The sequence below is a fragment of the Rhea pennata genome, chromosome 29, assembly GCF_028389875.1.
Source record: "Rhea pennata isolate bPtePen1 chromosome 29, bPtePen1.pri, whole genome shotgun sequence".
Classification (NCBI taxonomy): domain Eukaryota; kingdom Metazoa; phylum Chordata; class Aves; order Rheiformes; family Rheidae; genus Rhea; species Rhea pennata.
The window spans coordinates 4,221,294-4,244,696 of record NC_084691.1 but is presented as its reverse complement, the minus strand read 5'-3'; the positions used below and the strand labels follow the sequence as shown (position 1 = coordinate 4,244,696).

The following is a 23,403-nucleotide window of genomic DNA, read 5'->3' as shown; positions in this document are numbered from 1 at the left end:
TGGAAATGCCCCTGGTCGTTTTATCGCGGGGGAGCGGGGCTCCGGGCTGAGCGGGCCGGCGGCGGCGAGCCGGCGCTGGGCTGGGGCCGCGAGCTTGCCGGCCCCGGCGCGATCAGGTTTCTGCGAGCCGGCAGCGGGGCCGGCTCTGGCCGCAGCCTTTGTTCTCGCGCCGAGCCCCCGCCGCATTCTCCCCTTGTGCCGTTATCGGTTTGGTTAAACAGAGGGGCAAGTTGTGAACCATATGGATCACGTTAACAATTGCTTATCTGGCCCTGGGGTTTTCCCCTCCCTCCCTTCTCCCCAGCCTTTTTCTTCCTTCCCACATCCCGCTTGGGTTTCTCATCGCGTCTTCGGTTGGGTGCAGCCGGGCTCCGCGGGGGTGCCGGGCGGCAGGGCTCTGCAGCGCGGAAACAAGCTCCTTTCTCTTGCAGCCCGTCAGCGTTAATCCCCCGTGTTAAAACCCGTATGAAATGCTGGGAATCCCCCAAGCAGGTTGCACTGGGTATTCTGAAATAAGGATGCGCCTGGCAGGGGATCGGGGGCTGCGGCAGCGCCCCGTTCCTGCTCGGCGCCGCGCGCTCGCGGCTCTACCTGCCTTCGTTCGCCTCCTCTTCCCCCTGCGGAAAAGGTAAACTGAAAAGCCCCGGCGAGGCGTTTGCCTCCAAAGGCAGGGTCAGATCCTGCAACAGCAAAGGTGGATTTGAAGGAAGAAAACAATCTGACAAGGCTCATGTTTAAATTCTTAATATTGTGTCCCACACCATCTTTTTTTAATCAAAGAAACGTTCCTGGAACAGGTCTGGAAGCATGTCCTCCGTCTCGCTTACGATCTGGTATTTGCAGATACCGTGGACTTAATTCATGTTAATTATTTTTGCAGCGCCCTGGTCGAGTAGCTATTCTGGAGCACAGAAATGATCAGCCGCAGAGCTTCGCGCCTCGGAGTCAGAGCAATAGGCTTCTTTCTTCCTGCTTTTCCGGCCTCTTGGGTAAATAAATATCTTTGGCATTTCTCCTCCGCGGTCAGAAGGCAGTAGCTGTGCCGGGGTAGGAGCAGCGCGGTCAGCCCGCTCCCCTGGAGGGAGCTTCCCCGCCGGCGACGCTGCCGTGCCGGCGCAGCGGTGCCGACCCCGCGCCCCGCCGCCGCGGTGGACGCGCTCCGGCGAGCGCGTGGCTCGCGGCGGCCTCCGCTTGGGCCACCCGGCGCGGCCGCGGGGGCAGGTCCTGCCTGCTCGGGGCTCGTCCAAGTGAAGTTTGGGGTTTGGGCGCTGGCTGCCGGGAGCCCGAGCGGCTGGCAGGAGTCGGGCCACGCCGCTGGCCCCTGGGCCGTTAACCGGACGCTGCGGCTCAGCCCCGTCTCACCCGACAGCGGTGTCTCCTGGCTCCGGAGCAGCATCTTCTCCTCCTCATCCCAGCGCCGGATCCGACCGGCGGCGCAAACACAAACCTGCAAAAATGAGGGTGCTGCGGCGGACGGCGCCTTTGGATGGGCGTTGGGTGCCTGCCTGAAGCCTCCCTGCAACAGGGGATTTCGCCTCCGCGTTGCAATCTCTACGCTGGACGTTTTGCGCCTTGGCCCCTGCCCGCACCGGCAGCCTCGTCCCGGCACCGCTTTCCCGGAGCTAGGCTGAACGGCGGCCACCCCCCGCGGCACTGTCCCCTCCGAAGCGTCCGGCAACGGCCCCCGCCGAGGACAAGACGCTGCAGGAGGCAGAGCACGAGGGGCCCGGGCTCGCCTTTGCCCCGTGGGAGCTCGTTAATGGAGCTCCGTCGTGGAAAGCACCCCGAGAGCGGAGGTTTCAGATCGGCCAGAGGCAGCGGTGAGGGGGGACAGGACTGCTGTGGTTTCTTGCATGCTGTTTCCACGGGGGATTTTTCCACCTCGGGAGCCCGGACGCCGTCTCCCAGCGACGCTGCTGCTTGCGTGGAGGCTGCGACTGCGCCGGAGAGGCGCTCCCCACGCAGGTGCTGCTCCAGGAGCTGCTCGGTCACGGCGACTGCAGGCAATTTCACACGTGAAGTTTCTTGGTGCCATTCGGGAAGCGATTGCAATGACTGTGCTGTGCCGTTTCGCCAGCAAAGCTGGGAGGAGACGGCATCTTGCTGCCCAAAGAGCCAGGGTGAGCTCGGGGCTCAGCTGGGCTTGCAAAGCAGCATTGGCCAGGGGTGCTCGGCTGGAGCGGGCGCAGGAACAGGCACAGGTGCAGGAACAGGCACAGGAGCAGGTGCAGGTGCAGGAACAGGCGCAGGAGCAGGCACAGGAGCAGGAACAGGCGCAGGAACAGGCACAGGAGCAGGCACAGGAGCAGGTGCAGGCACAGGAGCAGGCGCAGGAGCAGGAACAGGCACAGGAACAGGAGCAGGCACAGGCGCAGAAATAGGCGCAGGAGCAGGAGCAGGCGCAGGAACAGGCACAGGTGTAGGAGCAGACGCAGGTGTAGGAGCAGACGCAGGTGCTGGAGCAGGCGCAGGAGCAGGAGCAGGCGCAGGAACAAGCACAGGAACAGGAGCAGGCACAGGCGCATGAGCAGGAACAGGCACAGTTGCAGGAGCAGGCGCAGACACAGGAGCAGACACAGGTGTAGGAGCAGGTGCAGGTGCTGGAACAGGCGCAGGAGCAGGCGCAGGAACAGGCGCAGGCACAGGAGCAGGAACAGGCACAGGAGCAGACACAGGTGTAGGAGCAGGTGCAGGTGCTGGAACAGGCGCAGGAGCAGGCGCAGGAACAGGCGCAGGCACAGGAGCAGGAACAGGCACAGGAGCAGGCGCAGACACAGGAGCAGACACAGGTGTCGGAGCAGACGCAGGTGCAGGAACAGGCGCAGGCACAGGAGCAGGCACAGGCACAGGCGCAGACACAGGTGCTGGAGCAGGCGCAGGAGCAGGCGCAGGCGCATCCCACTCCGCTGCTGCTGCCAAGACCGTTGTTATGCAGATCTCATGCAAATCGGGTCCGTTTGCCCTCCCGACCTTTTTATGGGGCCACGTCTGTTTGGGGAAATTGTTTTGCTGATTGGAAATGGATTTTCCCCTCCGACATAATCCCTCGAAGATGGGCCGGGCCCACCGCACCACACCGAAGCCGGACCCTGGGGAGCTCGTCGTATGTCGAGGAATGAAATTTCAGCAGCGGGACGCAGTCCCGAAGGCGATCTGGGCTGCGCCCGCAGCGCCAGGCAGCGCCGAGGCTTCTCTCGCACCTCGAGGCACGGGAAGAGCGTCCGGAGGTGACGCTGAGGGTGGCGGACGTCGGCAGGCCACGAGGGCAGGAGGTCTGCGCTGCGCATCCCGAGGAGCCGGGAACCTCCGAGATCTGCCGCTCCTCTAACACGCGTTTCCACCCGCGCGCTTGTGCTACAAAGCTCCTCGCTACCCGAGAGCGATCCGCAGGGTGAAGGTTCGGGGCACGTCCCAGCTGAGATGTTGCCCCAACAGACGTGCTACGGGAAACGCGAGGCCGGAGCGGAGGAGAGCACCAGCGTCCGGGCCTCGCTCCGGCAGGCGCCGAGGGGAAACGCGCCCAGGGCCCGTCAGGAGTGGGTAGGGTTGTGAAAATTTGGCTTTTCAGCTATTTACGGGCCCTGACTTCGCGGGCCCTGAGACCTCTTTTGTCCTGTATTTGGGTGGGTGGGGTGAAAACCCGAAGCCAGATCGCAGCAGGCGTGAGGGGTCCATGCGACCTGAGCGCGTGCGGCTGGAGGGAAAGAGTGAACAGCGCCAGGGAGGCTGGTTTTTCTTATTGCATCCTTTTCAAAATTCCTCGGATTCAGGAACTGCGCCAGTTAGATATTAGTGACACCCCTGTCCGAGCGCCAGCCTGCCCGCGACCGGCACCGGTCCTGGCGGCACCGGTCCTGGCGGCGGTCTGCGGCGAGTCTCTCGTCTCGGCTTGACAGATGGGGGATGCTCAGCTGCTGCCGCTCCGAGCGGATGCGTATGAATTTTTTATTTGCTGGATGGATCCCGAAGCGGCACAGATGGGAAATGGCCCGTCGGGCAGGCTCCATTTCGCCCGGAGCTCCAGCTGCTCTGCGCTTGATGTACGAGCAGCCGGAGCGGCCGGCAGAGCCCGCGGCTCGCGCCGGCCCGGGCTGGGACGTGGCCGTTCCTCGGGGGAGGGTGTGCGGAGAGGGCGTGAGCGCGGTTAGCCTAAATCCTTTTGCCATATGTACGTTGACCCTGCTTTGATTGCGATACGAGCCTCGCCGTTGTCAGCGCGGCGAGGAGGCAGCGGGAAACGCGCCGCACAAAGACGCGCAGCTCCCCGACGGATTTGCCAACGACCCAAATCTCTGCCGCGCCGGCCGAGCTTGTAAAACTCAAAGTTTGTGCAGCGGCAACGCGCCGAGCTGGAAGAAATCAGCTGGGCTGCCGCGGTGCGGAGGCGAGGGGCTGGGCGCTGGGAGCGCCTCGCCCTTTGCAAACCGTGCAAGGAATTTGCACGTTAGCTGTGCAATGCCTGAGCGCGGCTGTCGGCTCTCCTTAGCCTCGTGGTGGCTTTAGGATCAGCGCTCTGCTGGTGGCGGTCGCTGCACCGCCACCCTGCCCGTGGGGTTTCCCTGGTAGTGACCGGTATCTGGATTAAATGTGCCTATCAGCCTGCAAAATGCTGCCATGTTCCACAGTGTCAACACTAAATCGTCCCAGAAACATTGCCGTAAACTTTAGGTCCACAGTGGGTGTAAATCAGAGCATTTGCATCGATTTTAATTCTCGTTTATAGCTGTAATTTGGCTGACTAATGCCACTGCGCGTTGCTTACACTGCTGTCGTGAGAAGGATGAACCGAGCCGGGACTGAGCCGCTGAGAGCTGCCGCCTCCCGTTCGCTGTGCACGCTGCAGAAAGGCTGCTCCTCCCTGTCGCTCCATTTCTTTCATCCGGTTTTCAGGCTGGAGGATCTTGATGCTGCCCTAACTTCGGAGGGCCACTGCAAATCCGTGTGTCTGCAGCGCGGGGCGGCAAAGCATCGCGGCACTGCTGGAAACCCGACGGCTGTGCGACCGCAGGGCTGCTCGCTGCCGCGGGGCTGCGTCGCGGCGGCTGCAAAGGGTCTGCAAAGGGTCTGCCCGGAGGCGACCGCCTGCCCTGGCACGGGTTAGCCGATCGGGTTCGTGAACCCTTAGGATTTGCAGGAATATCATCGCCGATTGATTCCCTGCTCACCCTGTGGGTGCTCGGTGCAAGTTCTTGACTCGGCGTATCGAGAGCAAAGTCGGGCACAGCAAATCGTCCGTGCACAGCGTACCTGCTGGGGGGGGTCTCTGTGGATGGCGCTTGTCACGGCTCCAAGACAAACACGTCCTGGCGGGCTGGTCTGTTTGCTCCTGAGGGGCGGAAGGCACGAAGGAGGAGGACGACGCGGCGCGAGTCTTGCCTGAACGCCTCGCCGGGACTCCGGTCTTCTGCAGGGCGTGCGGTGAAAGCCGGGCTGGTTCTTGGGGGAAGGAGACTGCCCGGCTCCGGGTCTGGGAGCCCGCTGGCCTGCCCCGGGGCCCGGCCGGCCGCCCAGCCGCTCGGGGCGCGAGGCCGTGCCCGAGCCCCGGCTCGCGCGCATCCTTTGCGGCAGAGTGCTGCCCTCCGAATCCGTCCCGGCCGCCCGGGGAGCACCGGATTGCTGCGACGCCCCGCGCGCTGCGTGCCTTTTGCGTGGGGCAGCGGCTTCTCGTGCACGCGGGCGGCGCGGCCGGAGGGGGGTGCGCGCCTGCACGAGCGAGCCCCGCCGGCAAACGCGCCGGGAGCCGCCGGCAAACGCCGCTGGGGGCCGGAGCCTCGTGGCTGCGCCCCGGAGCGGCAGCGAACCCCCCCGTCCCCCCCGTCCGGACCGCCGAGCAGCGGGACGCCCGCGCTCGGCCGCGCGCCCCGCTTGCGCGCCGCTGAAGAGCCCCCGAACAAAAGCCCGGTTCAGGGCTGCTGCTGAATAGATTAACGAGATTTCCATAATTAGAGCGGGAGGGAACAATGGGATTCTCCGCGGGCCGCCCCCCCGCCCTCCTTTTGTCTTGCGCTTTGGATAACGCGCGGCGCCGGGGTGGGAAACTGCCGGGCCATTTGGTCACTGGACAGTAATTTTCTCACACTGCCAAGGGAGCATTGAAACATCTGTCCCGCTCGCCGAGCGCATTCACGTTGCATTTCAAACCCTTGACAACTGCCCCCGGCCCGCCGGCCCTCCCCCTGCGCCCGGCGGCTCATTTTTAAGGTACGGGCGGGGGGGGGGAGCTGGTTTTTTTTTGCTTTTCTTCGGCCTTTCTCCCCCGGCATTTCGAGGGAGTGGGTGCAAGCGGTTTTGCTTTTCAGGCTTTTTGCTCTCCGCTGGGCCGCCCCGCGAAGCCGCGTCGCCGGCCGCGGTGTCGGCGCGGGGCTGCGCCGGCCCCTCGCGCTGTTTGCGCCGGGCTGCCGGCTGCAAACCTCGATTTTAGCCGCCCTCGCCAGGCCGGTTAGTTAGAAAATCGACCCCCGGCGCCTGGCATCTCTCGGCGGCTCTTGCCGTCTCCGGAGCGCCGCGGCGCGCCTCCCGTCGGGCGATCGGCCCCGCCGGGGCATCGGCTTCGCCCTGGCCGGGCCCGACAGTTTGCACATCAAAAAAAAATATTTTTTGAAAAAGCAAAGTTCGGTTCATACGAGCTGGCGGAGTCACCCCAAACCTCTCTTTTTCCCCTCCGTTTCGTAGCTCGCGGGGAGGCGCGCTGCGGGAGCGCGGGGGTGCTGGCGAGCGCGCGCCTTCCCGCGGCCGTCCCGGCTGGCGCCGCCGGAGCGTTTCCCTGTCGGCAGCACTTCAACGACGGCGAGTAAATGCAGGGAGGGCGCCGGATAAAGCCGCCATTTAAATCCTCTCGTGGAAGTTTGATATCCGAAGTGGAAGTCACAAATGCCGCATAAGTCAATTAAAGCATTAAGTAATCTAATTGTGCCGCGGTCACAAAGTGGCTTAAAGGCTGAGCGCGGCGAGCGAGCGAGCGGCGCGCCGGGTCCCCGCCGGCTCCCGCGGCCCCCGGGGCCTTTGTGCGCCGCGGCGGGGGGAGGGATGCGGCGAGGAGGGGGCCGGCGGCGGCGGCGGCGGGGTGACAATGGGAGAGGGACGGCGGCGGCACCGCGGAGGCTTCGCCGCACCGGGCCCCGGCGAGTTACTTCCCGTGGGATGCCGAGGGCAAAGAGGGGCTGCCCGGGAAAAGGCGCCGTTTGCACGCATGTGCATGCGTGTGCATGCATGTGCATGCTTATGCATGCGTGTGCATGCATGTGCATGGGTGTGCATGCGTGTGCATGTGCACGCGTGTGCCCGCGCAGCCGTCCCACCCTGCCCTGTGCCCGCAGGTCTGTCGAAGATGCACTGGTCACCGGAGCACGCCCAGTCCCTCAACCAGTGGCCGGAGCAGCACCTGGACGTCTCCTCCACCACCTCGTCGCCGGCCCACAAGCCCGACCTCTACCCCGGCGGCCGCCAGCGCTTCAACTACGCCTGGGCCAACGACGACATCTCGGCGCTGACGGCCTCCAACCTCCTCAAGAGGTACGCGGAGAAGTACGCGGCGGCGCTGGACGCGCCCTACGAGCGCCCGGCGCTCGGCGGCTACGGCGATGGCGCCTTCGGGGGCCTTAACGGGCAGAAGGGCGACGGGGAGCCCTGGGCGGCGGCGGCCGGCCCCGACGGCGCCTACGGGCTGAGCGCCGCGCACGACGGCCTGGCCGGCGCCAAGGCGGCCGGCGCCTCGGGCAGCGCCGCCGCGCCGCCCCCCGCCCTGCCCGAGCCCGTCTACGGCGGCGGCTCCTGCGGCAGCGGCGGCGGCGGCGGCGGCGTTGGGTCGCCGCAGGAGTACGGCTACGGCGGCGCCTACTTGCCCTCGGGCTACTGCGGCCAGGCGGCCGCGCACGCGCCGGCGGGGCTGCTGCCGCCCGCCTCCGCCCTGGTGCCGGGCTACGCGGCGGCGGCCGCCGCCGCCGCCGCCGCCACCGCCGCCGCGCCGGGCTACGGCTACGCCGCCGGCTACGCGCCGCAGCCGGGCTACGGCGGCGTGCACCCGCCCCACCCCGCCGCCTCCTACCTGCCGGCGGCCATCGCGGCGCCCGCCCCGCTGCCCCGGCCCCCCGCGCCGCCCGCTTACGGCGGCTACCAGAGCCCCGGGCCGGCGCCGCCGCCGGTGGCGGACGCCTCCCTGAAGCGCAAGGCCTTCGACATGGCCGGCGGCGCGGACGAGGCCGACGGCCGCTACGGGAAGTTCGGCTACGAGGCGGCGAAGGCCGCGCCGGCGTCGCCCTACGGCAACGGCTACGGCGGCGGCGGCGCCGAGCCGCCGCAGGGGCCCTTCAAGGGTGGGAAGCGCCCGGCGGCGGCGGCGGAGGAGGAGGAAGAGGAGGAGGATGAGGAGGAGGAGGAGGAGGAGGACGGCGAGCGCCCCGGGAAGTACGGCGCGCCGCCGCTGAAGGGGCTGGCGGCCGCCTTCGGCCCGCCGGGCGCCGGCGGGGAGCGGGCGGGCGAGCGGGGCCGCCCCGCGGCGCCCCGGCGAGCCCCCAAGGCGCCGGGCTTCGGCGGCCCCGCCGGCGCCGAGCCGCCGGCCGCCGGCGACCCGCTGGGGCTGGAGCCGGCGGACGGCGGCAAGATGGTGGACGGCGGCCCGCCCGTGCACTGGGCCGACATCGCCGGGCAGGCCTCCGTGAAGGCCGCCCTCGAGGAGGAGCTGGTGTGGCCGCTCCTGCGGCCCGGCGCCTACGCCGGCGCCGGCCGGCCGCCCCGCACCGTGCTGCTGTTCGGCCCCCGCGGCGCGGGCAAGACGCTGCTGAGCCGGTGCGTCTCCACGCAGCTGGGCTCCAGCCTCCTGAAGCTCAGCGGGGCGGCCCTGCTCTCCAAGCGGAAGGCCGAGGCCGAGAAGATCCTGCAGACCGTCTTCTTCGTGGCCGGCTGCCGGCAGCCCTCGGTGGTGCTCATCACGGAGGCCGAGGCGCTGCTGCCGGCCCGCGCCGGCGAGGACGGCGGCCAGGCAGGCGCCCTCAAGTCGCTGCTGCTCTCCTACCTGGACAACGTGGCTACCTCAGCCGAGCACGGCGTGGTGGTCATCGGGACCACCCGCCGGCCCGGCGCCATGGACGAGGCCTCGCACCGGCGCTTCGCCAAGCGCTTCTACGTCTCGCCGCCGGACGGCGCGGCGCGGCGGCAGATCCTGCAGCACGCCCTGGCGCGGCGCGGCTGCTGCCTGGGCGAGCGCGAGATGGCCTCGCTGGTGCAGCACACGGAGAGCTACTCGGGCGGCGAGCTGGTGCAGCTGTGCCAGCGGGCCGGCGCCGGCACCGGCACCGCCGCCGGCACCGCCGCCGGCGCCCTGCCCGGCCAGCTCCCGCCGCCCTCCTACAAGGAGCTGGAGAGCGCCCTCCGCAAGGTCCGCCCCGCCGCCTCCGCCGAGGAGCTGGACTTGTTCGTGGAGTGGGACAAAATGTACGGGTCGGGGCACTGACCCCCGCGCCGCAGCCCCCCGGGAAGGACGCCCCCTTCCCCCCCAAAAAACGGGGAAAAAAACACCAAAAAAAAAAAAAAATCCTCCTTTTCTCACCGTCCCCGCCCGGCTCGGCGGGCCTTCGCTGTTGGAAGTAGTCGCTCGCTGAACTCAGGATAATCTATTTATTATTTGCCTGCTTTCCCGCGCGCCCGCGCCGAGCCCGGCGCGTGCCGGAAGCCGGCCGGCGCCGCGGGAGGGAGGCCGGGCAGGGCGCGGCGCGGGGGCTCTCGCGCCGGGACCACGTAGCTCGTTTGATATGCTAGACCTCCTTTTTATTTTTGTAAGGTATGTAGTCGTTTTGTTTTGTTTTCTTTTTAACTACTCAGGAAAAGAATTACCTCAGAAAAAAGCAAAAAAAAAAAAAAAAAAAAAAACAGAATGTGTTTTTAAAAACTCTTTTGATCTTCGCAGAAAGGAGATTTTGAGAGTTTTCAGACTTAGGACAAAGCTGTGTCGTGCATTTGCTTCCAAAAAGGGTGACAGAAAGAAAGAAGAACGAAAGAAAAAGAAAGGAAAGGAAAAAAAAAACTTGAAGTTGTTACAAAGATGAAAGTTGAATGTATTTCGGGTGCTTTTCACTTATATTATGCCATAATTTTATTTTAATTTTTTTTTTTTAACATTGTAGCGTTTGGTGGAGTAATGTGTCTTCAACGGAAAGCGTGTTAGTGCCGTAGTGTACAGGCTGTCGCCAGCACCACTTTTTGGAGCGAGCCGCCGGCCGCTCGCTGCCCGCGCCGCCGCCGCCGCCGCCGCCGCCGCGCTCCCGGCCGGCTTTGGTCGCTCGCGGACGCTTTCCTGCTCGGACCGGGGCCGGGGCCGGCGCCGGCGCGCTCAGGGCTGCGCGGCCCGAGCGCTGCGCGGGCTCCGCAGGGCGCCGGGGTGCCCGGACCGTCAGGGTCCGCGCTCGGGGCCCCCCCGCCCCGCCGCGCCGCGCTCCGAGGGAGCAGCCCGCCGGCTTTTGGGTGCTTTGGTGGTCTTTTGCAGGCTGCTGCGGAAGCGCGCGGGCGCCACGAGCGCCGCCGGAGCGAGCTGGCGCTCCGGGGTTGTAGCAAAACCTAACTCCGGGATCCCCCTTCGCCTCTTCCCCCTTCCTCCAAAAAGTGGTACTGGGTAACCTGGAGACTTTTTATTATTATTATTAATATCATATTTGACTTTGTACACTCTCTGTAACCATTTCTACCTCATTTTGCAACATATTGTACATGAAAGTATTTAATTCATGTCTTATTAATGTCTGAGAAAGAAATGCTTTTGAGCTGTAATGGTCTACCTCAAGAAATACTGTATTTTAAAAAGAGAAGTATTACACAGTATTAAAGAGATTACCTGAAACACCCGTCCGCGAGCTCGCGGCCCGTTGTGTCGGGGAGCGGGGGCAGAGGGTGTCGCGGGCGGGGGGGGGGGGTTATTGCAGGGTTTGGGGCGTTGCAGGGGGTATTGCAGGGTTGGGGGTGTTGCAGGGGGGGATTGCAGGGTTTGGCGGGGGGGGGATCTTGCAGGAGGGTTGGTGCATGGTCTGTGGGGGGGGTTATTGCAGGGTTTGGGGTATTGCGGGGTTGGGGGCGTTGCAGGGGGTATTGCAGGGTTGGGGGGGTCTTGCAGGAGGGTTGGTGCATGGTCTGTTGGGGGGGTTATTGCAGGGTTTGGGGTATTGCAGGGTTGGGGGCGTTGCAGGGGGTATTGCAGGGTTGGGGGGGTCTTGCAGGAGGGTTGGTGCATGGTCTGTGGGGGGGTTATTGCAGGGTTTGGGGCATTGCAGGGATGGGGCTGTTGCATGGTTTGGGGGGTGTTGCATGGTTTGAGGGGCTATTGGAGGGGGTAATTGCAGGGTTTGGGGGGGTGTCATGGGGGGTTATTGCAGCTGGGGCTGGCCCCGGCCCCTTGCTAGGGGGCTCCTCCACCCCCGAGGAGCTCGGGGAGGCCGGTGAGTCCTGACGAGGGGTCCTGGGGGGGCCCCGGGCCCCCCCCCCCGCCTTGGCTGCGTCACCGCCAGGAGCTGCCGGTCCCGGATCGCTGAGCGGGACTCGTGCCCGGATCGGGAGCTGCCGGAGGCTCCGGCGGGGGAACGGCCAGCGGAGAGCGTCCCCCGCTCAGCCGGGAAGCGGGAGCCTCTCCCGGGGAGAGGACGTTCTAGCTCCGGTTCTGGAGCGGGGCGATCCGGAACCCGGCGGGCGATGCTGGTGCCCGCGGTGCTCGGCCTCCTCTTGCTGGCGGCGCGGGACGGCGGCGCCGACGTGCCGCTGGGCCGGCACGCCGTGGACCGCCTGGCGCGGCTGCTCTCGCCGGCCGAGTGCCGGCAGCTCCGGGCCTGGCTGGCAGCGCCGGACGGCGACCTGGAGCGGGAGCTGGAGCAGCTCTCGGAGGCGAGGAAGCCCGCGGCCCCGGCACGGCGGGTGCCCACCGGCTGCGCCGCCGCCGCCGCCGCGGTGCCCTGGGACCGGCTGTCGCGGGGGCTGCGCCACATCGGCCGGCCCGACGTCGCCCGGGAGCTGGGCAAGAACCTGAACCAGGACCGCAGCCTGGAGCTGCGCAGGAACGTGGAGGGCTACGGGCGCGCCGTGGCCCACCTCACCTCCTCGCTGCTGCTGGAGGGCGCCCATCACCGCGGCGGCAGGCCTCGGCGGGCCGGCAGCCCCCTCCGCAGCCGGCGGCCGCCCCCTTACGCCCGGAGCCCGCTGGGCTGGCTCAGCCCCATGGCCTCGGGCGTCCTGGGGGGCTTCCTCGCCTGCATCGTCCTCCTCCTCCTCACCGCCGCCTGCTCCCGGCACTGGGCCAGGATGGCGGATGCATCGGCTGCCGGCGCATCCTGCGGGAAAGGGAGACCCAATAAAGCCTCGCGGAGGAGCTGAGCTGCCAGAGCAGCCCCGTGTGTCCTCTGTGCCCACCTCGCTCCGCCGACTGGGCTCGTGTCTCTCCTGTCCGGCCACGGTCCATGCTCCAACCCACGGCTGCAGGCCTTGCTGCAGTGCACAGCTGCAACCCAGAGCCACACACGGTCCATGCTGCAATGCATAGCTGCAACCCAGAGCTGCAACCCAGAGCCATGATGCATGGTGCAACCCATGGCTGCAACCCAGAGCCATGATGCATGGTGCAACCCACAGCTGCAACCCGGAACCATGATGCATGGTGCAACCCAGAGCTATGCATGGTGCCACCCATGGTTGCAACCCACAGCTGCAACCCAGAGCCATGATGCATGGTGCAACCCAGAGCCATGCATGGTGCCACCCATGGTTGCAACCCACAGCTGCAACCCAGAGCCATGATGCAGCCCATGGTTGCAACCCAGAGCCATGCACAACCCATGGTGCAACCCACGGCCACGAGCCGTGCTGCAACTTGTGTTTGCAACCCGCAGCTGCAGCCCCGGTCCGCGGTCGCGCCCCGGCCCACGTGGGAATGTCTCCGGGCCAGCAAGAGGCCCGGAGAGGCTCGGCCCGGCTCGGTTCCCCGCCGTGCAGCGACCCGGCCCCGCTGCCGCGCTGCGTTTTGGCGTCGTTCGGGCCGGAGAGGACCGCGAGCGGTGGGCGCGGAGCTGCCGCCTGCTCCCGCCGGCACGCTCCCCCTGCACAGACCGACCGCAAAGCGGCGGCAGAAGGCAAAGAACTGGGACACCGAGACAACCTTCCCTTGTTCAGCGAAAAGGGTAACGTTTATTGCATCTCTTTTGGCTTATAGTAGACGTAATTCTTTTTAATCATGTTGGGTAAGATCATTAAGAGCCACCATGCAATTTCTAATACACTAATCTTCACTATTGGTCTTTTACAGCTTTAACATTTTTCTTTTTTTTTCTTTTTTTTCTTTTTTTTTTTTGCGGCGGAAAATTAAATAATTCGAACTCGGGTGTGGCCTCTATGTCATATCATGGTTTTATTTTGTTTTTCTTGTTCGACATTGGCTTCTATATTTTAAAAAAAGGTGAACAGGAAAAGTGAACAAAGCAGCTTGGATGGGGATTTCCTCCCCCCCCCCCAAACTTTCCCCTCTGCTCCCTTAAGAACGCGGTAACAAATCGATAGAAAAGGGAGGGTTGCGGGGGCCCCCCGGGAGCGCGGAGATGCCCGCTGCGAGGAGGAAACGGAGCGGCGGGACCAAACCAAGGGCGAAGGCACCCGGGACCCTCCCGGCGCCGGGGCACCGACCGGCAGCGGACGGCTCACGAAACCCTTCGCCCCCCCCCCCCGTGATTTTCGGCAATGCTGAGCGGCGCCACCGCTCGCCTCTTGCATTTAATACAGATCTAATGTTAAAAAAATAAATATATATATACAGGCGCGTTTGAAGGGTCTTGTTTTTTTTTTTTCCTCCTAAGGTGATCGAGTAGCTGAATGAACCCGCCGGCCCGAGCGGCGACGGGGCCGAGCTCGCGCACGAGCCGGCAGCCCGGCTGACGAACGGTTACCAAGTTTAGCCAAATCTTGCATAGAAGTGGTCGACTTATTGCACACTGGAAGCCAAAAAATACATATGTTTGCTGTTGCAAAGATAATTCGCAATAAAGCCTTCCTTTTTTTGGATCTAGTCTGGGGGTAGGTAGGGTTTTGTTTTCCTTTGGGGGACGCTCGCTGGCTATCCAAGGTCTAAGGAAAAAGGAAAAAATATTAAAAAAATAAAAATAAACATGGACAATGGCATAAGCCAGAAGCCATTCCATTATTTCCGTAGTCCTTTGTATTTACAAAAAGGCATGCCGATAAAATAAAATGATATATTACACTATTTATAATATTCTCTTAAAAAGTTCAGCCGCACTTTTCAGCTATTTCCCGTTTTTTTTGTGCTGTTTGCAACGCAGCCCGCGCCGCCCCGGGAGCGCCGGGGCCGGAGGAGCCGTTGTCTCGGGGTTATTACTGTTATTTTATCCCATTTTTTTTTCCCCTCACCCTTCTGCTAGGGGAAACCCTTCGCCGGGGCCGCAGCCGGCGCGGCTCCGGGGCCGAGAGCGGAGGCGCCGCGCTGCAGCCCGCCGCGCTCGCGGGGACGGGACCAACCTGGTCGCTACTGCAGCAAGGAGGGGAGGAAAAAAATGAAATTAAAAACCCCGACGTGGCATCGAAACGCCCGCGGGGAAAAAAATACCGAAGCGTCCGCGCTGCAAGACGGTGGCGGAGCAACAACTAACGAGGGAGCTGGCGGGGCACGAACGGGTGTCGGAGCGGCCCCGCGCCTGCCCGTGCCCATCCCCGTCCCGTCGTGGCGGGCGAAGACGCCGCTGAACATACGCACACACAACGCTTTCGTCTGCTTGTTTTTTTTTTTTTTTTTTTCCCTTTTCCCCCCCCCCTCCCCCCCGTTTCCTACTGGCAGGTCTACAAAAGATCGCTAAGAACGGGGCAGTGCGGGCGGAGGGCATCGCGGCGGGTCAGCTCCGACGGCGGTGCGCGGTGCAGTGCCGCGGGTTTATGGCTTAACACGGCGCTGTGGGCAGATCACGGAGTGTCTGGTGGCTTCGTGGTTCCTCATGCATGGTTCCCGGTCACGGCATGCCATCATGCAAGTCGTTTCTATGCACTGAACGAGCACTTTTTTTTTTGGGGGGGGGGGCGAGGGGGGGGGGAAATCAGCCCGAGCTGGCTCCGGGCTGAAGGTACCCGATTACCCCGTCTCCCAAACCAAGTAAAGCCCATGTAAAAAGTAGAATGCAGATAATAAATACCAAATAAACTATGACAATTAAATGACATGGGCTGAATGGGTGGTTTGTTTTTTCGTTGTTCTTGTTTTACTTATTTTCACATTTTCCCTTTCTTTTTTTTTTTTTTTTTGCTGCTTATCTAAATGTAAATCTAGTTTTGCATGAACAAACCCTTTAACACTGTGACTTCTGGGTTTTATCTCAATAATCAACAAAATGGGAAAATAAAATCCGTTTTTGGCTGCTTTGGAAAAATATATGAATCCCAGTAGCAGGTTTTGTTTCTGTGTGTGTGTGTTTTATTTCGCTTGTTTGTCCTAAGTTGCATTGACTGATGTGGAACATGCAGTATCCACCTGCCCAAACAATAGAAAATCCTTTTTTTTTTTTTTCCTTTTTTGTTCTTAAATGTTTGTTTACAGGGGTCCTTTAAACAGGTGGTGGGTCACTGCTTTAGATGCAACGCCGTCACACAGTAAGCAGACTATGTTTGGTATAAGATCTTCAGGTAAGTGTCTCCACAGCTGTTCTGTATTGATATATTTCATGAAGTTTGTAAACAATCTTTTCACTTGCAATTTTTTTTTTTAATTTGTACAATTTTATTATTTTGTCTCAACACTTGGATTCCCTGACATCTTTTGGCCTTTTCACTCTTTCTCGTCTTCCCTCCTCCGCCCGCTGCTGCTTCTCCTTCTCGGGTTTCGTAACGCTGTCGTAGGACGGGAGCGAGGCCGTAGAGGGGGTGCCTTCCTTCTTCTCCCTGTTCGCGCCTCCGTTCTCCAACTTGGTGGGGACAGGCTTTCGACTAATAAACCCCCGCCTTGCTAAACGAGCCCTGTAAGCCCTCTGGATAACCACTGCTGAAACCTCTTCCTGCTTACGCCGCAGCGTAGTCGTGATGGGCTCATAAGACACTTTGGAAGGGTTGGACGCCACGAACCTTTCCTCCATCTGTTGTCTCAAGATGTCCAGCTCTCCACTGTCCCCCAGGACCCGTTTGGTGAAGGCAAACAGGATGTCTAAACAGTGAATCCTGTCTCCGCTTACCATGGGCAAGTCCATGGCAATGAGTTCGATGGTGTTGGGTTTGGGGACACGGAGAGGATGCTCCAAAGCATCGGCAAAGTCTGCCAGCTTGCTGTATTCGATGAACTGCGTGGCGTCGGGGTCAAACTTCTCCCAGATCTCATAGAAGGTTTCAAAGTCATCCTCGCTTAGCGGATCGGCACTCTCCTCGGTGGCCACACTGAAGTTCTCCAGGATGATGGCAATGTACATGTTCACCACAATCAGGAAGGAGATGATGATATAACTCACAAAGAAAAATATCCCCACGGAAGGGTTCCCACAATCCCCCTTAAAACCACTCCCAGGGTGCTCCTTGTCTAGGTTGCAGTCCGGCGGCCGGTTTAGGATCGGCAGCAGCAGGCCGTCCCAACCAGCCGACGTGGTGATCTGGAACAAGCAGATCATGCTGTTTCCAAAAGTCTCAAAATTGAACATATCATCTATGCCAGCCTCATGCTTGACGTAGGCAAAGTTTGACATGCCGAAGATGGAGAAGATGAACATGACCAAGAACAGCAGGAGGCCAATGTTGAACAAGGCAGGCAACGACATCATTAAGGCAAAAAGCAAGGTGCGTATTCCTTTGGCTCCTTTGATCAAACGCAGGATACGTCCAATGCGAGCCAGCCGGATGACTCGGAAGAGAGTGGGCGACACAAAATACTTCTCAATGATTTCGGCCAGGAACATACCTAAAGCAGAAAAGAAGGAAGACGTGTGACAACGGAGCCACGCAGCCTGCCTCCGGTTCTGAACGCAGCTGAGGGACCAGGGCTGCAGAACAGCTTGGTCAGACTTGCACGGGAGGCTGCGACGGAGCTTCAGGCAGCCAAGTCTTAGCTAGCTGCTCAGGCTCCCTAAATAGTTCTCCTAAGCAGAGAGTGTACAGCTGCAGCATGATTCACTCCACCTGCATAAGGACGGATGAGTGGTTTCCCGGAGGTGTCTAGTTCTCCACATTTAACTGTGCCACAGGAGCCTAGATAATAAATTTTGGTTATGGACTCCATTTTGAAGGTGCTTAAAGATATGCAAGACAAATATTATTTTAAGCAGCAGACAAACCTGGATCAGAGCTTTAGACTGCAGGACAGTCAATAAATTTTGGCTGCTATTTTGTCAACAGGCGCAGGCGGAGTTGCGTCCAGGCAAGCTTTTTCAGTGATCTTGTTGTACTTGTGAGATTATGTGTAAATTACAGATTAGCCACTAAAACCAAAAATCTGGTGGAGGAAAGTAGTCTATTCACCTTCAACCTAAACTGTAAGCAAGAGAGTGCAAATCACATGCTGATGGAGGCTGGAAGTACTACAAGCTCAGGGACGTTACAGTGCTTACGAACACTTACGAGGCGAGTAAAATACATATTTTTAAAGATAGGGAAAGAGTAATTGTGTTTTTACTCAATAAAACTGGAAATGAATTCCAGAACTGAGGGAGAAAGGGGCATGGTCAGGACTTTGAACTGCAAAACTATACCACAGTTTCTTCACCATGCTCAAAGGAGAGGCCAGGAGCCCTGGCTCTACGGTATTTTATGCACCAGCATACAATAGCTCCTCCTCAATGACAAGGATATGCTCTACTCTGCAAACGCAGAGGAAGACAGCCTAGCTCTGCATGATGTCCAAGAAAGCTGTGCGATGCACAGACCTCTAATTGGTATTGCACTTACCCACAATGGACAGAATCACGACCACAAAGTCAAAAATGTTCCACCCGATGGTGAAATAATAGTGCCGCAAGGCGAACATCTTCAGCACGCACTCGCAGGTGAAGAATATGACAAAAACCAGGTTGATCCAGTACAGGATGTTCTCCATCTGCTTGCTTTGCGTGTCCGTCTCCACCATCATGGTGACCATGTTGAGGCAGATGAGCATCATGATGACTATGTCAAATGCTTGCTGAGTAACAAAGTCAAAGACAGCTCCTTGAATGCGGTTCTGTGCAACGGGAGAGAGGCAGTGAACCAGACAGGTTTGAGCAAAGATCTCCTACTAGCCAACAGATCGGTGTCACCGTTGGGGGAAACACAGATTTCAGCTACCTCCTTCAGGCCCTGGCAGCAGTCTAGTCCCGGCAGCAGGCAGATCGGCAGGATGACTTATCTACAGCAATGCAGACATCACCTAGGGGACTCACCTAACGTCACGCAGGACAAAGCCTTGCACGAAGCAGGGCCACGTGCTTTGGTCTCAATCAACATAACCCACGCGGCTGACCGTCCGTCCGAGGTCCCCCTCACCGCTGCCGGGGAGCCTCCTACCCTACGGCTGGCCTTTCAGCCAGACAAGATTTTCAGATTGTTTTGTTGATTCGAGTGAGCCAATTGATTAATATCAACCATGGCTACAGCACTTTAACCTTTCTCAGATCATACCTGCATTACAATGACAAGAACATGTTGATGTGGAGTCAAGCATGAGGGAGAACAAAGGGAGCTTCTGGAGCTGAAGCTCCTTTCAAAGTCTGCTCTGCGTTTTCGCCCTTCAGTTCCCTTTATATCGTACTCACCAGAGGTCGGGGAATAGGTTTTTGAGGCTTCTTTGAGCCCAGCTTTTTCATGGCATTATAGTACTTCTTCTGTTCTTCTGTCATGAAAATATCTTGACCTCCAAAGTAAAGGGGCAAAAGGAAAACTGGTTACAATCAGCTCATCCAGCAGAAGGGAAAGGAATCACACACCAGCTAAGTCATGAGGATACCTGCCAGATGGGAAGTTGGTGGCAGCTATTTTAGACAGAAATAACTTGTACTAATACCCGAGACGCGCTGAATTTCCTTTAAAGAAAACTGAGTACTTTTCCTATGAATAACTTGTTTTTACTTCATTATATCCTTCCAATCCTCTCTACCTCACTTGCAACAAACTAGCAGCAGTTTTACATTTGCTCTAAAACGAAGGCCGTGTAAGCGGGTACTTTATACATGCAAATCATCAGCTAAAGTTACGGAGAAGAAAAGTAGTATTAGAGAGAGGGCACCGCTCAGAAACGCCCATCACCCAGGCAGGCCTCATCTCCCCTACCAATCAGCAAATATCGAGCACTTATCTTTTTCTTTTGTTGATTGAAGTTGTCAATGATGACACCAATGAACAGGTTCAGGGTGAAAAAGGAGCCAAAGATGATGAAGATTACAAAATATATGTACATGTAAATGTTGTCCTCGTACTTGGGCTGCTCTTCTTGCTGAACGGGAGAAGAGAAATAAGTGACATTTCAAAGGCATCAGTAAAATACAGTTAAAATGAAGACAGTCCTGTGAGCTTTGCGAAGGGGCGCTCACCTAACGGACACAAAATAAAAACAAATCTAAATCAGATTTGAGTCAGTTTACCTAAAGGAGAAAGTAAATGCAACCGCATCATCTTCCTCACCGATATCGTACCTCGGATCCCTCTTTCCTCCCCATTTCTACACAGGTAACGGGTGCCATCAAAGAAAACGCGACCAGCCAACACGCCCCTGACGGCACAGAAACTCCAGCGCTTGCCGAGACAGGGCTGGGAGCGGCGTTCGTCATGCTGCAAGCATTCCCACGGCAGGCAGCCACGCTCTGCAAGCTGCGGGTACATCCAGCAGCCTCAGCGTCCTCACGCTGTCTGAGGGACAGCAGAAGTGGACGTGCGCACACGCAGGCACCGGCAGCAAGCGGGGGGGGAAGAGCCTCCCCGAAAACCCCAGAACCCCGTTAACGTTTTTACATCGCCCCCAGGTATTCACACTGGGGTTTTTTTTTTTTTTTCCTGCCCTGCACTCAGCATGTGACAAGAAAAAACATTTTAAAATCGCTTCACCTAAAGCCAAGAGAAGTGGTATTTGTGTGACCCCAGCATGCGAGAACAAGAAAAGTGCCCGGAGGAAGAATTCCAGCCGTTCCAGGATTTCTGAAAGCGGATTCGGACGGGCACTTGGGTTCCCAGGTAGGTGCAAGGCTCATGGAGACCCTCCTGGCTAATTCCTCTCCATAATTTGTTTTAATGAAATATATATTCTCGGTGTATTCTCTTTTCACGGCAGCTCTACTCCAGCAGGAGTTTTCCTGCCCCAAGCAGCCAGAGCATTCTTGCTCTTTGGGGTTTTGCTGAGTGTCTTTTAACTAACAGCAGCAAATTAAACATAATCACAACATAAATACATAATATAAGCACAGTTCTACCATTTTCACTCCGAACTTAAAGATGACAAAACAGCAGAGCGATGGGGAGGTGAGACAGCATGTGGCCGTGCGACTTTACCTTCCGGGAGTCTACTGCTGCATACATGATGTCCATCCAGCCCTTGAAAGTCGCCTAGCAAAGAAAACACACGCTCTCTTAGACAGAACTCCTCCGGAGGAAAAAGGAACAAGCCTGGTTTGTGTCAGCGCCGGCAGGGATCCCCTGGCACGCTTCCCCTCCCTTTATAACGGACTTCGACGCTCTTTAAATAAGTCTGGTTTCGTTTAGTCTACACGCATGGATTTGTTGTTGCCTCATGTGAGATTTGTAGACTTTTTTGGGGGGCCGTTTCCCGACTGGGAGACCCAAACTAGGCAAAGGGATGAGAGGTGAAACAGGGACTGTACTGCGGACCCAAACCCGAGGGGAATTAATGGGAACGCTGCATTACCCGGCGAGAAGGAAGCAGTCCAAAATAGAGAAAATACTTTAGAAAAGCTCATTTTTAACCAATACTAGGGAAGCGGCGAAGGCCAGACTTACAACTTGCAGAAGAGCCAGGTATCCTGCCCCAACGTTGTCAAAATTAATTTTCACATTCTTCCATCGAATCTCCGTGGAGTTGGGAGGCATCAGCGCTTCGCAGTCCGTCTTGTTGTTAACAATATCGACTTCAAAGCGCTTCTCGGCTGTTTCGTTAAAGCAGTAATGGTATTTCCCGGCAAACAGGTTAACCCCCATAATGCTGAAAATCAGCCAGAAGATAAGGCAGACCAACAACACGTTCATAATGGAGGGGATAGCGCCAACCAGGGCGTTGACAACCACCTGCGGTGCAACGGGGGGAGAAAGGCTCAGCGTAAGACACGAGGCGGGCGACAGCAAGCATCAGCACAGCTGTTTTGGGGGGGGAATTAGAGGTAAGGTCGCTGACAGCTCGGTGGCGTTTACTCCATGCAAAGTTGGCAGTGAACTTATTCCAAGCGGTGAAAAAAAAAAATCTGCTTAAAAGCCACCTACTGAAGCTCTGTTTTTTAAAAAATAAAACAGGCCAGGCTGTTAACTTTACTGGGGTTGATTTTTCTTTTTTTCTTTTGGTTAAACAACAATCGTGTTAAACAATTTGGGTTGCCAAAAGGGAGAGGGGGTATTAATGAGTGCGGCTCAAACTCCCTCCCGAGCAGCGAACGGGCTCCCAGCCGCGGGCGCCCCAGCGCCGGCTCCGACGACACCGTTCCCGGTCCGCCAGGGCCCTTACGGCCATTCCCCACGGTCAAACAAGGCTGGTTTTGCCCCCCCCCTCCCCCCCAAGCCCGTTTCGCGCTCCCCGCGAGCTCGGCGCCGAGGCCGAGCCCCGGGACCGCTCTGCCCGGGCTCGGCAGCGAGCCGCCGTAAGCGTCGTGTCCTCCCGGGCGGGCGGCCGAGCATGCAGCCGGGCAGGCTCCAGGGACAGAAAAGCCATGTTCCTTCCTCCTCCCGGTTTCAGCGCTTCCCCGTCCGGGAGCAGCGGGTCCCTGAGCATCCCCTGAGCAACGCGCGACCAAACGCGAAGCCGGCAGGCTCGCAGCAGAGCCGGGTCAGCGCGCGTTTTATTGCAAGCTCCCCGTCTAGCGGCTGGACGGGATCTGCCCCGTTCTGCTCCTCGGAGCCACCTCGCCGACACCCCGCGATCCGGCAGCGCCGGGGGCCGCGGCGGGCCCCTCTCGCCCTCCCGCGCGCGCGCGGGCGGCAGGGCCGGCGGGCAGCGAGGGGAGCAAAGCCGGCGCCGAGGGACGTTATCCCCGACGCCGCTGCTGCCGAAGCCCAACGCACCAGCCGCCTCTTCGGGTATCGGCTTATTCCGGCTCACCGCAGCAACGAGAAAAGAAGTTTTACGTCCTCCCGCAATCGTTTGCAGAGCAAACACGGTGACCTAGGAGCACGCCGAATTTGCAAACCGAGCCGGGAGAAGGAACATGGCTTTTGTGTGCAGACCAACACTGGCACCGGACAAAGACGCATGCACGTTTCACAGCGCTGCTGCCATACTTCCTGAGGAGTGTAGGAGCAGAGCAAGCTCTCTAAGATGCAAATTACTATGGAGTAGAGAAAAGCAAAGAACTACAGTTTATGTTTTCCTTTGCAAAGGCATTTCACATCTCCAGTCTCTGGCTCAGAAGAATTGTTCAGGTTGTACGGGGCAGCAACACTTGTCTTAAAGTCAAAACAACGGGAAAATTAATTGGTTTTAGGTAACTAAAAGGGTTGATGAGTAGTAGTTATAATTCTGCATTGATTTTACTGTAAATTCTCCCTTTTAAGCCTACAAATTTCCTGTTTGTGTACCGCGAGTCACAGCCTGCCTTCCCGCACGCCTTTAAGATGGCATTTAATACCCAGAGATTCAGCGCTAGGTCTTTTCCTTTGCAATTGCACCGGACGCTCAAGACACTTGGCTAAACTTCTGCTAAGCAACGCACTTTAGCAAAAACGACCATGCACTTTAGTGGCAAAAAAAAATAATTAGGACTGAACTGATAACATACTAGGGGTAAAACACTTCCCTCTGGAGCCGTCCCTGGGCAGAGCCAACCCCAGCAGCACGCTGATCTAGCGTTCGTCACTCTGGGGACAAGTTTGAGCAAATCTGGGGAGGAAAAGGGACCCAAGTGCCCCGGGGGGGGACAAAGTCGGGTCTGAGGAAGAGACAAAGCGCTGAGCCCCCTGAGCGCGGCCCGGCAAAAGCTCTAGCTTTGGGCTGTTGGCGGGGGGAAATCATCCTTTTTTTGGCTGTATTATATAATAAAGGTTAGCATTAAGCTAATAGAGCCTAAACGACACAGAAATAACAGCGGGATGACTTATCAGGGAAGGAACAAGCCTCTTTGGATTTGCTGTCATACTGTTTACTCCTGTAAACACTGCCTACAAAATCTGAGAATTTATCTGAGAATTCCCGGTTAGTTCATTGCATTTTTCACACTGTGCTTTGCACTAAATTACTGCAGCAAGTGAAAGGAAACAGGAATGCTCCAAGCGGAATCGCTCCAG

At 59.0% G+C, this 23,403-nt stretch overlaps 2 protein-coding genes across 4 annotated transcripts in view; one reads left to right on the top strand and one right to left on the bottom strand.

The window, feature by feature from the left end:
* The first annotated feature begins 6,930 nt into the window (after positions 1-6,930).
* FIGNL2 (fidgetin like 2) lies at positions 6,931-10,243 on the top strand. Its single transcript, XM_062597104.1, has 2 exons — positions 6,931-8,312; positions 8,508-10,243. The coding sequence occupies exons 1-2, from the start codon at positions 7,070-7,072 to the stop codon at positions 9,446-9,448; spliced, it is 2,184 nt and encodes a 727-aa protein (XP_062453088.1). The 5' UTR covers positions 6,931-7,069; the 3' UTR covers positions 9,449-10,243.
* Positions 10,244-13,149: 2,906 nt separating this feature from the next.
* SCN8A (sodium voltage-gated channel alpha subunit 8) overlaps positions 13,150-23,403 on the bottom strand; it is a 51,325-nt gene continuing 41,071 nt past the window's right edge. For all 3 annotated transcript variants that reach the window (XM_062597143.1, XM_062597142.1, XM_062597141.1), the window contains 6 exons: positions 20,917-21,201; positions 20,452-20,505; positions 19,265-19,402; positions 18,726-18,830; positions 17,884-18,154; positions 13,150-16,900 (listed from right to left, as the gene is read on the bottom strand). In XM_062597143.1, coding sequence (XP_062453127.1) covers positions 15,753-16,900; positions 17,884-18,154; positions 18,726-18,830; positions 19,265-19,402; positions 20,452-20,505; positions 20,917-21,201 — 2,001 coding nt within the window. In that variant the 3' untranslated portion in view covers positions 13,150-15,752. The remainder of the gene's footprint in view (positions 16,901-17,883; positions 18,155-18,725; positions 18,831-19,264; positions 19,403-20,451; positions 20,506-20,916; positions 21,202-23,403) is intronic.